Genomic DNA, 17,358 nt, shown 5'->3' with positions numbered 1-17,358 from the left:
ACAAGCCCAGAATAGCCTGCAAGTCCTGCTGCAAGGTTGGCAGGAGCCAGTGTGTGTATGTGTGTGTGTGTGTGTGTGTGTGTGTGTGTGTGGCAGGGGTGGGGGGGCAAGAGCAGCTGGCAGAAACCTAAAGACAGGCAGACACACTGGGACTTTGTGCTGGGACCCATAGGCATCAGGGAAGAGTTTCAAGCAGGGAGGGACATGCCATAAAGGGTTGATGTTTATCCACATGCACTCTGGGGTAGGCAGAGTCATGGATCCCCAAAGATGTCCACATCCTAATCCCAGAACCTGTGAATATGTTACATTTCATGACAGAAGACACTTTGCAGAGATGATGAAGTTAAGGGTCTTAGATTGGGGGCCTATTCTGGATGCTTCAGGTGGGCCCAATGTCATCACAAGGGTCTTGATAAGGAGGCAGCAGGATGAGGGTCAGAGAATGAGATGTGATGATGGAAACAACCTGGAATATGTGCTTTGTAGATGGAAGAAGGAGCCATGAGCCAAGGAACGCAGGCAGCTTCCAGAACTCGGAAAGAGCAGGGAACGGATTCTCCCCTACAGTCTGCCAACCTCTCGATTTCAGACTTCTGCCTCCAGAACTATGAGATAATAAATAGATATTACTTGTTACAGCAGCAGTCAGAAATTCACAGAGTTTCGGGGCACAAGCTCTGGAGTCCAGCTGCCTGGGTTCAAATCCCAGCTCTTACCAGCTAGCCCTTTAAGACAGCGGTTCTCAACCTGTGGGTCGCGACCCCTTTGGCGGTCGAACGACCCTTTCACAGGAGTCCCCTAAGACCATCCTGCATATCAGATATTTACATAACGATTCAAAACAGTAGCAACATTACAGTTATGAAGTAGCAACGAAAATAATTTTATGGTTGGGTCACAACATGAGGAACTGTATTTAAAGGGCCAGAAGGTTGAGAACCACTGAGCTAGCGGATCTCGGGCAAGTGCCAAAGCCCTCAGTTTCTTCGATCATAAGGTGGGGCTAGAAATAGCACCTATGGCATGTGAAATAAACCAGATGCATGAAATAGGCAAGATGCTGCCAGCTGAACCTCATGGAGACTTTGCTGTTGGCTGCACGTCTTCATGCATTATACATCATAACTTTGCAGAGGGAATACAAGGGTGTGTTCTAGGGGGAAAGTGCCAGTGAATGTGATGTAGATGAACTGCAAGAGGTGAGTCTACAGCAGGGAAGCCAGGGAGCACGGAGTGAAAAGAAGGGATGGGCTCAGAGAGACATCCGAGGGGTCCGTGAGGGTTGGACAGAGGGCGAGGGAGAAGGAAGAAGGGAGGACTCTGGCTGGGAGGCCTGTTGGGCTGTCAAAGACATCAGGCAAGAGGGAGGAGAAGAAAGTATTATCAAAATTAAAATTGTGTTTCAAGAAAATCCAGCGGTCGGTACGTGCAGGGTGCCACTGAGCATTCTGCCTGCCTGTTGACCTGGAGGGAGGTACATGATTGTGAATGTCCAGGGTACAGATCAGGAACAGGCTCGGAGTAGTTAAAGCTAGAATCAAAATCTGCCCACCATGTCCTCCCTGGATGCCGGTCCCTGGTTCCCAGTCCTCTGCTGAATGTGCATGAAAGCATGGGGGGAAGGAGCCATAGGGCAGACGGGTTAATTCAATCAGGTCAAGGTTACCTATGAGTTAATGAGTAATGAATGTGGTGTGTGTGGTTAGACCAGGCTGCAGGTTGGGCAGGGGGAGGCCTGGGTGTGGATTGAGGAGGGGAACTCTCAGAAACCAGCGTAGCAAGGACCCTTCTTGGAAATAGGGGGCCAGGAGTGAGGGGGGCTTCTTGCTATTTCCAGGCCTGGTAGTGCCTGTGGGGAAAGGGTGGGCTGCAGCAAGATCACTGCACTCAGGTGGGGTGGATGGGGTTCCTAGGGCCTCCCCTCTTTCTTCCTCTTCTCTCCTTGCATCCCAGCTAGTGTTGTCAGGCAAAATATAGGGCACCCACCTAAATTTACGTTTCAGGTAAATAACAGGAACTTTGTTAGAAAAGTTCATCCCCAGATGGCCACTTAGGTTGTCCAGGCAGCTGGGCTACACCACCCTTGGTGCCCAAATGCTGGGCCGGGTGGAAGTCCCCTCACAAGCCACCTTCTCCTCCCTCCCTTCTGGCTTATCTTGCCCTTCATCTGCCTCCCAAAGGTCACCCAAAAATCAAGAAGTCCTCCCAATGGGTGCCTTGCTGCACACTCCCCTTCCCTGCCCCTCTGGTTCAGGGGCCTCTCAGTTCCTCTAATTGTCTCAATAGCAGGGACTGTCATCAGTCTCCTCTCATCCTTCAGACAGATTCGCTGAGGTGCTGAGAAAGGAGGAACCAGGCCTTGCAGGGAGACAGAGGCCAGGCCAGGAACTCCTCAAAGCTGTCCAACCACAAAGCCTGAAAGCTCAAGGCTCTAATAAAATCGGGAAGTGGGGTGGGAGTTTGGGGGCACCAGGGGAGGGAATAAGGGCAGCATTGGGGGCTGGGGAACCCTAGCAGGCACCCCACCCCAGTTTCAGAAGTTTAATCGCAATTCTGGAAAATAAGCAGGTTTGTTTGTACTCCCTCCTCTTCTAAAGAAGGGGTGTCGCAATCGCAGCAGACAGAGTCCAGGTTTGTTCTGTTTCTCTGTGCCTCCCCTACTCTGGCACAGCCGGGGAAAGATCAAGAGCATGGTTTACAGGAACTCAGAACCAGTTCCCCTTCAGTGGGTCTTTGGAAACCAGCCCTTCAGGAATCAGGATGCCCACCCCACTGTGCCCAGACTTCACATACAGCCCCCACCCCAGATGCCCAACCTGGCTGGCAATCAGAGAAATGCATGTTAAAATGGCACTGAGCAAACATTCAAAGCTTTGCCACCATGATCTCATTGGGGGTTGGGGGGCGCAGTGGGGACACTGACAGTTTTCTGCAGGGCCAGCAAGTATGTAAATCAATACAATTACAGAGGGGAATTCAGCGCTATCTAGTAAGATTACCAATGCCTGTAGACTTTGATCTGTGTTATCTCCTTTCCTAACAAAACAAGCCTGTAAAGTGGGGCAATGTGATAACCCCATTTTACATGGAGAAGCTGAGACGCAGGGTGGTTCTCAGGGGCTTGAGACCACCAATAAGTGACACAACTGGGAAGTGACGCAGGCTCATAACTCCTGGCAAGAGTATGGTTTATAATCCATGAAAGTCTGTCCATCAGTTGGAGGACCGTAACTTTCACACAATGTAATATGACGCAGTCTTTTTAAGAACAAGGAAGCTCTCCGTGCACTGGTAATCAACAGTCTCTCGCTGCTTATAAAGAAGCAAGGTGTGACTCAGGGAGACCAGGAAGAATTGTATGTAGAGCATGCCAATATTTGTTCCCACAAGTGTGTGAACATTGGGGACTGCAAACGATATCTTTGGGGGAAAAATCATGATCCTTCATTACATGGTCATGTCTGGGACCTGGATGGCTCGTAACAGGCCCAGGAGGAAAATGATCTTTTCCCTATATATACTTGCACCTTTTTTTTTAAAAAAAAGTGTATTTTTAATTTTTTAAAATATATTTTTATTGATTTCAGAGAGAAAGGGAGAGGAAGAGAGAGATAGAAACATCAATGATGAGAGAGAATCATTGATCACCTGCCTTCTGCATGCCCCACATTGGGGATCAAGGACACAACCTGGGCATGTGCTCTGACCGGGAATTGAATAATGACCTCCCAGTTTATAGATCGATGCTCAACCACTGAGCAACACCAGTCAGGCTATACTTACACCTTTTAGATATTAAATCCTATGACTATATTACTTATTTACACAAAAAATTAAATATAATTTTAAATAATAATATCCTAAGAGGATGCTGATATAATACAAATGCAAAAGCTAGCAATGGTCCACAAAAATTACTTTTTAAATCATTATAGCTATTCAGGCATCCTAAGAAGTGTAGGTGAAGGGCTCTCCATGCTCCTATTGCCCTATAAAACATGCTCACCTGGGCAGTGAACTCCTATGCATACTTCAAAGCCTAGGTAAAATGTCCACTCCCCAGAGAAACTTTCTGTGACCTCCAAGAAGCAGAGTTCTTCTTTTCCACTTGAGATCACACTACAGATGGCTAGGAGTGTCTGTGCTGGAGTCTGTTCCCCACTCTACCTCAGCATGGAAGACTCTGAAAGTAGACTCCGAGGAAAGGTTTGGTTAATAAGTGCATGGACGAAACTGGACTGGGCCAGGCCCAGATTTCTGAGGTGGGGGGGTCCCTTGCCCTCAGAGTTCCTCCACTACAATGTGGACGTAACAGGGAAAGGTCCCTGTTCACTCCCTGGCCTTGCCCCTGAGGAAGGCGGCACTTGTACTCCTGTTGTAGGAGGACATGTCCTCAGGTTATTTACCCAAGGACTTGCTGGCCCAGGGAATTAGGAAACGTTATTGAGAAATCTGGGGCAGCCCCGGGGAGGGGAGAGGCCATGGGGAGTAGAGGGCTGGGCTGAGTGGGGGAAAGGCCGGAGCCAGATAAATGGAGGCCTCCAGCAGCCTCTGGTCAGTCCCCCCTGTCCTCTCCCTCTGACCCTCAGTCCCTCTGTCCCTCTGTCCCTCCACTGTCCCTGTACCATGGGACCTGCCTCAGGTCCCAGCCTCCTGCTGCTGCTGCTGCTGAGCAGTCTGCCCCTGGCCCTGGGGGACCCCATGTGAGTAGTCATGACCCTGCCCCAAGCAAGGCAACTTCTGAGGTGGAGTGGTCATTTGTGGGTTCAGGTTCTTGTAGAATTCAGGGTGCATTATGCCTGTGGAGGAGGAGTTAGTGGGGTTGAATGCTACTAGATGGGGCTGCCTGTGACTTTGAGAGTCTATGGGTTGGATGTTTGTGAAATTCAGGCATTTTGTAGAGGGGTGTGTGGATGTTTATGAAGCTGGGGGTCTGTAGGTTCAGAGTGCAGGTGGTGTTTGGGGATTCTGTGGATGTGGTGGTTTGACTTTACATGATTTGGGAGTTTGCAGTTTCCGGATTTATGGGTTCAATGTGTGTAGAGCTGTGGCATAGGATTATGTTGGCTGGGGGTGGATTTAGTTTTGTTTATAGGCCTGGGTGATAAAGGTTTAGGTAGAGGCTTGGGGAATTCAAGGATTTGGATTTCAAAGATTTGGTATATGTGAGTTTGGGTATGTATAGTTGGGGTGCCTGAGGGTCTGGGTGTTTAGAGACTTAGGGTGTTTAAAGATTTAGGGATCAGGGTTTCAGGAGTATGTAAGTGGGTTCCCCAACTGTGGGTTTGGAAGTCTAAATAATTGGGGGACTTGCTGGTTCTGGTTTTGAGGTTCAGGGGTCGATGGGATCTGCAGTACCAGGGACTGGGGAGACCCCCATGCGGGCTGGAATGTCGGGTCCCTGGGATGACCCTTCGGACTCCTCCTGCAGGTACTCTATAATCACCCCCAACATCCTGCGGCTGGAGAATGAGGAGACGGTGGTGCTGGAGGCCCACGGTGGGGCAGGTAACATTCCTGTCAAGGTTACAGTACACGACTTCCCAGCCAAGAAGCAGGTGCTGTCCAGTGAGGACACCATTCTGAACAGCGCCAATGGCTACCTGAGCACCGTCACCATCAAGGTGGGTGCACACTGGAGTCGCCCCGTGGGTGCCCCGCCCCCTATGGGTCTTCTCCCCATTCCAGAGCCTCACCTATGAGCCCTGCCCCTTCCTCAGCCCTTTCTGAGAGGAAAGAAGAAAGAGAGAGAGAGAGAGAGAGAGAGAGAGAGAGAGAGAGAGAGAAAGAGAAACATCGATGTGGATAGAAACATGATCAGTTGCCTCCAGTACACATCCTGGCTGGGGAATCAAACCTGAAACCCGGGTATGTGCCCTGATCAGGAGCTAAACCTGGTGACCTTTTGGTGCACAGGTCCAAGCTCCAACCAACTGAGCAACACCAGCCAGGGCAGCCCTTCCTCTCTTTAATTCTCCTCTGCATTAGGGCCCCTCCTTCTACTGGCCCTGCCCCCTTCTAAGCCCCTCCTTCACCCTGAGCCCCTTCCCTTCCAAGCCAACAATCTCTGTACCCCTCTTTTCGGAACCCTTTCCCCTCCAAGCCCTCTCTTCCATCAAGCCCCTCCCCTCTCTGAGTCTCCTCCCCTTTCTGGGTACCCTTCCACTACTGAGCCCTCCATCCTCTGAGCCCCCTCTCTGATCCCCTTTCCATTCCTCTCTCTCACTCCTAGCCTGTCTCTTGCCCTTGCCCCTCTCTGAGTACCCTCTTCCCCCCAAATCCGGGCAAACCAGAGAGACCAGGCAGGAGTGAGGCTCAGGCTCTGTTGTGAGGAGGGGCAGATGTGGACCCAGCCAGAAGCCCAGAGGTTGGACGGTGGGCAAGGGGCCCTGGAGCAGACCCCTCCTCACACCCTCCCCCATCCATGCCTAGATCCCGGCCAGAAAGGAGTTAAAATCACAGAAGAACAAGTTTGTGAGTGTCCAGGCGGCCTTTGGGAATGCCCCGCCAGTGGAGAAGGTGGTGCTAGTCAGCTTTCAGAGCGGGTATCTCTTCATCCAGACGGACAAGACCATCTACACCCCAGGCTCCACAGGTAAGGGGCTGCTGGGTGGCTCAGAGGGCTGGGGCTGGGTCACTGGGAGGGCCAGGGCCTCACTGAGTTGTCCCTTTCTCTCCCGCCACCTCCCAGTCCTCTATCGGATCTTCACTGTGGACAATGAGCTGCTTCCTGTGGGCCGAACGGTTATCGTCAGCATTGAGGTACCAGGCAGCCGGGCCCCCAGACACCCTTGGGGTAGAGACTCAAGGAGAGACTAAGAGAGAGTCTGAGACAGAGAAAGAGGCACTAGGAAAGACTCTAAGGCAGCGGTTCTCAACCTGTGGGTCGCGACCCCTTTGGGGGTCAAATGACCCTTTCACAGGGGTCGCCTAAGACCATCGGAAAACACATATAAGGCAAGCATGTCAAACTCAAAAGGCTAACATGGCCCAAATAAACAAGGTGTAAGTGTATGTGGGTCGCAAAAAAACAAAAGCTTCAATTTTCATAGAAACATAGGTTTATTTCGATAGAGACATGCTGAATACAAAGGGCTGAAATAAATGAGTAATCATTAACATAAAATAAGGGAACATTTTAATAAAAATTAATATTTTTTGAACATTAACTTACCAGACGCCGAATAACTGCACAAATTAATAAGCGTAATGCAAACAAACCTATTTTTCTTGTTCTCCGAAAGCAAAATATTTCCTGTTGCACACACCAAACAAGTCGGCTGCTAAAATATTTGCTGCTAGTATTAGTGGAGAGAAATAGTACACCTGCGCATAAGGCGTGTAAGGGAAATGAATGCAACACAATTATAGTAATTAGTCATTAGCGAATGTTGTAGTTCGTTATTAATAATTATGTATAACAGGATATTGTAAAAATTAAGTTAAAAATTTTTATTAAAACGTTTCTTATATACCGTTATATTGGCTGGGCCACAAAAATATTCTTAGTGGGCTGCATGTAGCCTGCAGGCCCCGAGTTTGACATGCTTGCTTGCCCTAAAGCAAAAAATAGATAGAGGCACAAACACAGAGGCCTAGAGATGGGCGGGGACGCAGGGAGCCAGCATGGGGCAATGCGTGCACCTGTCAATTCCACCTCCAGATAAACCCCTGGTCCCAGTGACTCTGGCCAGGTCACTCACCTTCCTGAGCCTAAGTTTTCTCATCTGAAGATTGGAGTAGTTACATAATTCTGGGTAGGAGTCTGTTCCGCCTACTGAGCCAGGAGGCGCCTGTGAGCCCCTGAGTCAGGTCCAGGCCCTCCTCTGCTCCCAGGCCTCCAGGACTCCTCCCTCCCTCCAGATAAAAGCTCAAGGCCTGGCTCAGTGGTTGAGTGTCTACCTATGAACCAAGAGGTCAAGGTTCCATTCCAGTCAGGGCACACGGTCAGGTTGCAGGCTAGATTTCTTTTGTGGGGTATGCAGAAGGCAACCAATCAGTGATTCTCTCTCATCATTGATGTTTCTCTCTCTCTCTCACTCTCCATTCTTCTCTGATATCAATAATATATATATATTAAAAACAAAACAAAACTCAAGCCCTGTGCTCCTTTCAGCAGCACATGTACTAAAATTGGAACGATACAGAGAAGATTAGCATGGCCCCTGGGCAAGGATGACACGGAAATTCATGAAGTGTTCCATATTTAAAAAAAACAAACACCAAAACAAAAAAAACAAACTCAAGTCCTCCCCGTGACCTACAAGGCCCTGAATGACCTCCCTTGTCCCTTTCCTGCCGTTAGCTCCTCCCACTCTCCCTCTCACTCACTCTATTCCAGCCATACAGGCTCTTCCCTTTTCCTCTGACACACGAGGCAGACTCTCCTGCCCCAGGACCTTTGCACTGGTTGTTTTTTCGGCCCAGAAAATGATCTTCCTCCAAATACGGATACTACTTGCCCTTTAACTCCTTCAAGACTTTGCTCAGATGTCACCAATGCCCCAATTTCACAGTGAGGCCTTTCTGAGCTCCTGTAAATTTTCAACCCCCTCCCATCCACACATGCACTCCACTCTCTCTCTGTGTCATCCTTTTGGCATCCTGTAAACTGGATTTACTCATTTATTACTTGCCCCCTCCACCAAACACTGTGGAATCTCAATTCCCTACAGGAAAGAGGGTTTTTTAAATTTTTATTTTTTTATTGATTTCAGAGAGGAAGGGAGAAGGAGAGAGATAGAAACATCAATGATGAGAGAGAATCATTGATCAGCTGCCTACTGCACGCCCCCTACTGGGGATTGAGCCCGCAACCCGGGCATGTGCCCTTGACCAGAATCAAACCCAAGACTCTTCAGACTGCAGACCGACGCTATATCCACTGAGCCAAACTGGCCAGGGCTATAGGAAAGAGTTTTTATCTGTTTGTTCAGGGCCTTATTCCTGAATTCAAAAAGTACTTCACATATAGGGGGGCTTAATACAAAGTGATGGGAGAAAGGAGTCAGGGAGGGAGAAAGGAAGAAGCGAAATGTCACCTGGGCCAACAGCGGCCTGGTTTCCAAGAGAAGCCAGAGAACCAGATTTCTATGTGTTGTCTCCCGATGTTTAATTGTTGACAAGAAATGAAATAATAAATGAAATAATATATGTGTACACCAGATTGCTATTCTTGTAGGATAAAAGGTTGAACAGAGCAATTACGTGTGGCTTAGCACAAATCAAATGCTCAGCCCAAAAGTAGGCAATACATTCTAGTGATTCTTAATATTAGGGGAACACTCATAATAATGAGCTCCTGCTCACATGAACAATGTCCCAAGCCAGAGGGGCTGTATTTATCTCCTGTTTTTAGATGTGCACATTGAGCACAGAGAAGTTAAGAAACTTGGCCAAGTCACACAGCTTGTAGGTAGCACAGTGGGATTTGAACCCAGGCTGTCCAACTCAGGTCGACGTTCTTAGCTGCTGCTGCTGTAGACATGACAGAGAGTGTCCAGACACAGAGTGGGAGAGGAGGGCCAAGGGGCTAAGCCTGCTCTGAAGAACCACACCCTTCCCTGTCTATCTACAGATGCCCGAAGGCATTCCCATCAAGAGGAACTTCATCTCTTCTCAAAACCACTTTGGCATCTTGCGCTTTTCTTGGAATATCCCGAAGTTGGTCGAGTATGTCAGGCTCTCCAGGAGTGGGTTTGGGACTCCCCAATCCCAGGAGAAGGAGTTGGGGGCTGCCAGGTCTGACCAGATCACTCACCTGCCTTCCCCACAGCATGGGGCAGTGGAAGATAAAAGCCCACTATGAAGATTCACCACAGCAGGTCTTCTCGGCTGAGTTTGAGGTGAAGGAATATGGTAAGAGAAGGAGGGAGCCAGGGTGTGGGCCCCATAATGCTGGGCTCAGTGCTGGCCCCTCACAGTGCTGTCTCTCTCCCCTGAACCCCTGCCCCCAGTGCTGCCTAGTTTTGAGGAACCCCTGCCCCCAGTGCTGCCTAGTTTTGAGGTCCAAGTGGAGCCTGCAGAGAAATTCTACTACATCGATGACCCTAAGGGCCTGGAGGTCACCATCACAGCCAGGTGAGGGGCCAGGAAAGGGGTCAGGTGAGGACCAGGTGAGGGACCACGTTAGGAATCAGGTGGGTCCAGATGAGGGGCTGGGTGAGGGCCTGGTGAGGGTCAGGTGAGGGGCTGGGGATTCTGGGTCCTCTCCGTGGCCAGTGGAAGTTTGGGGGGAGGCTCAGCTTTTCAGGAAGGAGAATCTGAGACTCTCCTGTCTACACAGGTTCTTGTATGGGAAGAATGTGGATGGAACAGCCTTTGTTATCTTTGGGGTCCAGGATGGTGACCAGAGGATTTCACTGTCCCAGTCACTCACCTATGTTGTGGTACCTACCAGGGGCCCCCAGAGCTTCCTCCACTCGGAACCCTTCCCTCTCACTCTCTGAATCCCTCCCTCCTGAGTCCCACCTACTCTGAGCCCTCATTTCCTATCCCAGATGGAGGATGGCACTGGAGAGGCTGTGCTGAGCCGAGAGGTCCTGCTGAGTGCGGCTCCGCAGGCCCCTCGAGAAGCTGCCCTAGTGGGAAAGTCACTGTATGTGTCTGTCACCGTCATCCTACACTCAGGTGAGGCCTGGGCAGAAGGTGGAGGCTCAGTTCCTCCATGCAGTCCAGTCTGAGAGGGGAGGCCCAACTGAGGGAGGAGGCCCAGAATGAAGATGGGGTCAGTCTTACGATAGAGGCCCCGTCTGAGAGGGAGGTCCGATATGAAGGCATCAGGGACCAATGCAGGGGGAAGCCTGGCCTGAAGGGTGGCCCAGGAGCCCACCCTCACAGCTGGCCTCCTCAGGCAGCGACATGGTGGAGGCAGAGCGCAGCGGGATCCCCATCGTGACCTCCCCCTACCAGATCCACTTCACCAAGACGCCCAGGTTCTTCAAACCCGCCATGCCCTTTGACCTCATGGTGAGACCCAGAGCATGGTTGCACCCCACTCCTGAGCACTGGCCATGTCTCTGTGTCTGCTGAAACCCCTCCACCTTTCCCTGCACCCACAGGTGTACGTGACGAACCCCGATGGCTCCCCGGCCGGCCGCATCCCCGTGGCCACTCAGGGCTCCAATCAAGTGCATTCTGTGACCCGCGATGATGGCCTGGCTAAGCTCACCATCAACACACACAAGAGCCTGAAGCCCCTGTTGATCACTGTGAGTCTGCACCAGCAGGACCCCACCCCAGGGAAACAGAGGACTTTATTTGTACAGCAGCTTCTAATGATTGTACAAAGGGCTCTTACCATGTGCATAGCGGGGGTCCTTTCATTTGCATAAATGGGTCTTGCCATTCACATAGAGGTGTTTCATTTGCATAGAGGAGTCTTGTCTGCACATGGGAGTCCTGCCATCTGGATAGAGGGTCCTCCTGCCATTTACACAGGGCCTCCTGTCATCTGCATAGATGTCTTATAAGGACCCCTGTGATGACATTAGCGGGCCTGGGTAACCTAAAATAGTCTGCCCATGTCCAGATCCTTAACTCCATCCCATCTGCAAAGTCCCTCTTGTCACACAAGGTGCCATATTGCCTGTTGCCAGGGGTTAGGACATGGACATCTCAAGTTGGCATCATGCATCCCTGTCTCCCTGCTCAGGTACGCACAATGAAGGAGGGCCTTCCGGAGGGGCGACAGGCTACCAATCAAATGCAGGCCCTACCCTACAGTACAATGGGCAACTCCAACAACTACCTGCACCTGTCAGTGCCCGCCACAGAGCTCAAGCCAGGGGACACGCTCAAGGTCAACTTTGTCCTGCAATTGGACCCCGGCCAGGATGCCAATGTCCGATATTTCACCTACCTGGTGCGTGGCTTCCTACAACCTCCAGCTCTCCCCCTCTTCATTTCTCCCGCCCCTGGAGCCCTACCCCATTCCAGATCCCCCTATCCTCGCTCTTGCTTTCCTGATCCTTCAGCCAACCTGTCTCCCAAGGTCATGAACAAGGGGAAGCTGTTGAAGGTGGGACGCCAGGTGCGAGAGCCCGGCCAGTTCCTGGTGGTGCTGCCTCTGACCATCACGGCAGAGTTTATTCCTTCCTTCCGCCTGGTGGCCTATTATACACTGGAGAAAGGAAGCCAGAGGGAGGTGGTGGCTGATTCTGTGTGGCTGGATGTCAAGGATTCGTGTGTGGGCACGGTAAGCATTGCTGAGTCTCTGTGCCCATCTTGTGACTCTCAGCCTGGCAATAGCTTCTCTGTCTGTGCCTCTGTCTGTCCTTCTGAACCCATTTCTCTCCTCTGCTTGTTGAGTTCCTGCCTCTCTCGTCTCCTTTTCCATCTTGTTTTCTTCCCTGTATTAGTCTCAGTATTTCTCTTGCCTTCAATTTCTCTTTCCTTGACTTTCTACCCGATACTGGTTTTGTGTGTCTCCCTTCTTCTCTCTGTCTCCACCTTTCTCTCCTTCCAGACCAGGCCAGATCCCCTTCTGTCCTCTAAGGACGAAGGCTGGGGTCCTGCTGAGCTGACTTCTCCCTCCTGCCCCTCCCACCTCCTCACAGCTGGTGGTGAAAAGTGCCATGAAGGAGGAAAAGCATCAGCATCGACCTGGACAGCAGATATTGCTCAAGATTGAGGGTAACCAAGGGGCTCGAGTGGGGCTTGTGGCCGTGGACAAGGGCGTGTTTGTGCTGAATAAGAACAGGTTGACTCAGAGGAAGGTATGTCCCCATGTCACTGGGTTTGGGTAAAACATGGCAGAGGCAAAGAGATGGCGTTGGGTTGAGGTGGGAATGGCGCTGGGGACAACCAGTGATGTGAGGTTGAGTGTGGGTCAAGTGCAGAGGTCAAAATGGACACAGACATGGGGATGGGTTGCAGTTCAATTTCCAGATGGGAATGTGGATGGACAGGGTCGATGTTGTGGATGGTCATGGTAATGGGAACAACTCTGAGTCCCATAGCAGCACATTCTGATCATCCACTGTGGAGTGTCTGGGGCTCAGGATGAAGATGGAAGTAAGGTTGGGTTGATGTGTTGGTGGTGGCCTGGCCTCAGCCTGCCCTCGACCCCCTCCCTACCCTGCAGATCTGGGACACTGTTGAGAAGGCAGACATTGGCTGCACACCGGGCAGTGGAAAGAACTATGCAGGTGTCTTTACGGATGCCGGGCTGGCCTTCCAGACCAGCAAAACCCTGCAGACCGAGCAGCGGTCAGGTGAGGAGTCGGCCATTGGACACCCAGGGAGGGGCAGCACGTCGACCTCCAAGATAGGATCCGGGACCCTGGTGTCAGTCCTGCCTCTACTACCCACTAGCAAATCGTTCTCCTCTCTCAGCCTCAGTGTCTACATCTGTTAAATGGGAGCAATAACACTCCCACCTCGCAGCTACTGTGAGGAGTAAACCATGGACAGCCAGTCAGTGCTTAATCCATCTTGTTCCGTCCGCCTGCTCCTCAGATTTGGCATGCCCGAAACCAGCCACCCGGCGCCGCCGCTCAGTGCAGCTCATGGAGAAGAGGAAGGGCAAAGGTGGGAGCCCTCATCTGCCTCCCCCACCCTTGCACCCTGTCCACTGAGATCCCAGCAAAGTGGGAGGAGGGGATGGCCTGGACCTGGGCAGGTCCTCCCTGCGAGGCCCTGTGGGGACTTGACTGGGAGCGGGGGGTGTTCCCACAGCGGGTAAGTACCCCAGCAAGGAGCTGCGCAAGTGCTGTGAGGACGGTATGCGGGAGAACCCCATGAAGTACCCGTGCCAGCGCAGGGCGCAGTTCATCCTCCAGGACAAGGCCTGCAGGGACGCCTTCCTGGACTGCTGCAACTACATCACCCAGCAGCGGCTGGAGCACAGCCGGAACAGCGCCATGGTCCTGGCCAGGAGTGAGTCCTGTGGCCTGGGGGGCCTGCCTGAGGGCTGGTGGTGGTGGGAGGGGGAGGCGCCCATCACTGGGGACTGGAAATTGTGTGGATCAAATTTGCTTCCAAGAGCAAAGGCAAGTGTGAGCGGCTTGTGAAATTGAGGGAAATTACGTTATCAATTACAGGATGAAAAGCAACAAAAAAGAATACCTTTGCTTAAAACCTAAAGAAGATTGGGAAACTTGTCCAGTGGCTTGCCGACAAATGCAAAAATAATGATCTTTTTTTCTTTAAACAGCCTTTAACTTACAAACTTGTGGGGTTTGACACCTTTCCCCGCTTGAGCTGTTTGATGCCCCCAGAGTTCTGAATAGTTTAGTGAGGATTTTTTTGGCAGGAAAGATATTCTCCTAAACACCCCTGCACAATGCTCAGCATCAGGGCATTAACGTGGATTCCTTTCCACCATGTAATTCACAGACTCCACTCAAACTTTGCCACTTTTTAGGAAAAGGACCCAGTTCAGAATCACACATTGCATTGGTGTGTCTGGTTGTGTCCCTTTAGCCTCCTCCCATCTGTCCAACCCCCAGTGGTAACATGTGATTTTTGTGAGCCTGTGTACTTTGAGGGGGTGGGGCTTAGGCAGCTGTTGCCAAGTGGAGAAATATTTCTAATTTTTTTTAGCTGGAAACCTCGCATCCCCTTCACCCCTCCACCCACAAAAGACACAAAGATTCCCAACACATGTCAGCAAAGACTATCTTCAATCTCGTTGCAAATGATGACAACTAGGCAGGCCGCTTTTTACTCGTGAAAGTGACTTTCCTCTGCAAAGAGGAAGTTAGACCAAACTTTGATCTGCCGGGCTGTAGTTTACACCACAGGGAGATTTATTTCTCAGTGTTGTGTATTTTTTAGTGAAGTGGGGGTGAGACAGAGGATGGCTTAAACGTTAGTACCGCCAAAGGCACTTTGGTGGATTATCCCAGTGCATGAATGGATTTAGGCATCTGTGCAATTCCACCTACTTTGTTGTTAGACACACCCAGAGCCAACTTAAAGCCTGTCCACCATTTTTTGAGGAGAGCCCAGCCAGGGGCGAGCCCTAGCCCAGCCCAGCTGTGTTCACTTGCTGATGGTGCCCAGCTGGCTATAGAGGCCTCCAGGGTCTCCATCAGTCCAGACTCTCTGCTCACCTGGTTACTCTCATGACCAAGGTCACTTCTGACGCAGCAGGCATCGTGCCAGGGGTCAGGATACCTTTAGAAGCTTATGACAATGCTTTTGATTCTTTGGAAATCAGGGGAAATGAATATAACCTAGCCTGGATTATCCTTGCCTTTATACCAACGCCCTTGTATAAAATATGATTTTTAACATTTTATGGAGGCAGGAGCCCTCAAAGGGGGCCTTTAACTTACAGACAATTCATCATTTGTCCGTGGGTGTGTTTGGCTGCCAGGAACCCCTCCAGGGCTGTAGAGATGAGTATCTACGGGGCCAGCAGGGGAAGTGGGTCTGCTCTAAACCCAGATTGCCCACCCACCTGCCCAGGTAACCTGGATGACGACATCATGGCGGAAGAAGACATCGTTTCCAGAAGCCAGTTCCCTGAGAGCTGGCTGTGGACCATCGAGGAGTTAAAGGACCCAGAGAAAAATGGGTAAGGCTGGGGCACCCCTCATTCCAACCCACCACCAGGCACTTCCTACCAACACTCAGGACCTGAACATTTAATTTGCATGCACACCTACCTCCTCTGTTTTCTGGAATCTAGTGGAACTCCACAACCCAACCTAGAAAAACCTCCACGTGCCCAAACCCACACCCACACCTCCAACCTGCCCTTGGGGCCCCTCATTACCTGCTCTCCCCTCCACCACATCTTCTCCTAAGGCCCCCATTTCTCCTCCTAGAGTCTCCTCCAAGACCATAAAGGTGATTTTGAGAGACTCCATCACCACCTGGGAGATCATGGCTGTGAGCTTGTCCGACAGGAAAGGTGAGGTGGTAGCTTCGCAGGCCCCAGGGCCCCGGGCATTTTCTGCTTCTCATCCATCCCAAAGCTCCTCTGCTTCTTGGTGGCTGACACTCTGCCCCCTGGTTACTGGGTGGGCAGGGTGCATCAGAGTCCAGATCGTGGGTGCCAGTGCTTTTTATTTTTTAAATTGATTTTATTTTTAGAGCAGTTTTAATTTCACAGCAAAATTGAGCAGAAAGGCCCTGCAGAGTTTTGCTTGTTTTTGAAGCGTCGTCCTGTACACCAAAAGGTGGCGGGTCAACTCCTGGCCAGGGCACAAGCCCAGGTTTTTGGCAATTGGATTCCAGTGAAGAACACATGCCCAGGTTTCAGGCTTGATTCCCAGTAGGGGGCGTACAGGAGGTAGCCGATCAATGATGATCTCTCATCATTGATGCTTCTAGCTCTCTGTCCCTCACCCTTCCTCTCTGAAATCAATAAAAATATATATATTTTAAAAATTTGAGCAAAAAATACAGAGATTTCCTATATGCCCTCTCCTACTCCTCACCCCACGCATAGCTGCCCCCACTGTCAACATCCCCCACCAGATGGGTGCATTTGTTATAATCAATTGTGAAGACCCCAGTTCATAGCTGACAGTAGGAATTCACTCTTGGTGTTGTACATTGTATGGATTTGGTCTAGTGTTTCATGACACGAGTCCACCATTGCAGTATCGTACAGTATAATTTGCAACCACAAAAACTTTTAAGGAGGTGCTGTCGGCATGATAGTGGGTAAATTGATTAAGAAAGAGGAGGAAGCAGAATGAAATGGGGATTGAAACATCGGTGGTCAGATTGTGAAGCGTGAGAAAAAGGTTATCTGTCCCCGGTCACCCACAGCTGGAGTGAGACCCGAGGAGCCGGGGATGGTTTACAGCAGGGCCGGGAGGGGTGAGGGAAGGAAGGCCCCACTTCTAGTGCAAAATATAAGTGGGTGCCAAAAAGTAATATCCCACTGCAGCCGTTTTTAAAGTAAAAGTGAGTACAAAATAATCTATGGTGAACAAAATATCCCAATTTTAAAAAGACCAGAGCCAGGGCAGGTTCTATGTATAATTTAAAGGTTAAATTTGTCAAAAAATATTAAAACATTAAAAGGCAGGTGTATTAAAACTCATAAAATTAAGTGTAAATATTTTATTTATACCACAGCCAGAATTTATTATATTGTGTTCTCATTTTGTTCAGTTAACCTATCTAATAATAGAGAAACATGGTAATTAGCCATACCTCCGCTACCCTTCCGATTGGCTAATCAGCGATATATGCCAATTAACCACCAGCCAAGATGGCGGCTAATTTGCATATGTCGGCTCCAAGCCACGGACTGAGGCTTTAGGCCTGGGTAAGGGAAGAGCCAGCCAACGATCGTTGAGCCAGCATGGTTGATGGTGGCGATGGCGTGGGAACCGGGGTGGAGCCAGCCAGCGATCGCCGGTGGCAGGGAACTGGGGGTGCCCCGGCCCA

The 17,358-nt window shown here is 50.6% G+C and overlaps 1 protein-coding gene and 1 non-coding gene across 2 annotated transcripts in view; both read left to right on the top strand.

Annotated features, from left to right (window-relative positions):
- The first annotated feature begins 4,592 nt into the window (after positions 1-4,592).
- LOC102442843 (complement C3-like) overlaps positions 4,593-17,358 on the top strand; it is a 34,620-nt gene continuing 21,854 nt past the window's right edge. Inside the window, exons 1-19 of the mRNA XM_006105982.3 lie at positions 4,593-4,706; positions 5,435-5,627; positions 6,436-6,598; positions 6,695-6,765; positions 9,581-9,675; positions 9,779-9,861; positions 9,993-10,083; positions 10,289-10,391; positions 10,503-10,632; positions 10,856-10,971; positions 11,064-11,213; positions 11,657-11,866; positions 11,996-12,199; positions 12,561-12,719; positions 13,088-13,217; positions 13,462-13,533; positions 13,681-13,881; positions 15,418-15,526; positions 15,780-15,865. Of these exons, the coding sequence (XP_006106044.1) occupies positions 4,630-4,706; positions 5,435-5,627; positions 6,436-6,598; positions 6,695-6,765; positions 9,581-9,675; positions 9,779-9,861; positions 9,993-10,083; positions 10,289-10,391; positions 10,503-10,632; positions 10,856-10,971; positions 11,064-11,213; positions 11,657-11,866; positions 11,996-12,199; positions 12,561-12,719; positions 13,088-13,217; positions 13,462-13,533; positions 13,681-13,881; positions 15,418-15,526; positions 15,780-15,865 (2,443 nt within the window). The 5' untranslated portion in view covers positions 4,593-4,629. The remainder of the gene's footprint in view (positions 4,707-5,434; positions 5,628-6,435; positions 6,599-6,694; positions 6,766-9,580; positions 9,676-9,778; positions 9,862-9,992; positions 10,084-10,288; positions 10,392-10,502; positions 10,633-10,855; positions 10,972-11,063; positions 11,214-11,656; positions 11,867-11,995; positions 12,200-12,560; positions 12,720-13,087; positions 13,218-13,461; positions 13,534-13,680; positions 13,882-15,417; positions 15,527-15,779; positions 15,866-17,358) is intronic.
- On the top strand, positions 8,107-8,213 carry LOC111823922. The gene has a single exon (XR_002827032.1). It is a non-coding gene; the product is annotated as a U6 spliceosomal RNA (small nuclear RNA).

Source organism: Myotis lucifugus, unplaced genomic scaffold (assembly GCF_000147115.1).
Source record: "Myotis lucifugus unplaced genomic scaffold, Myoluc2.0 scaffold_743, whole genome shotgun sequence".
Taxonomy (NCBI): Eukaryota; Metazoa; Chordata; class Mammalia; order Chiroptera; family Vespertilionidae; genus Myotis; species Myotis lucifugus.
The sequence above is the reverse complement of the archived record's forward strand: the minus strand, read 5'-3'. Positions and strand labels throughout refer to the sequence as shown.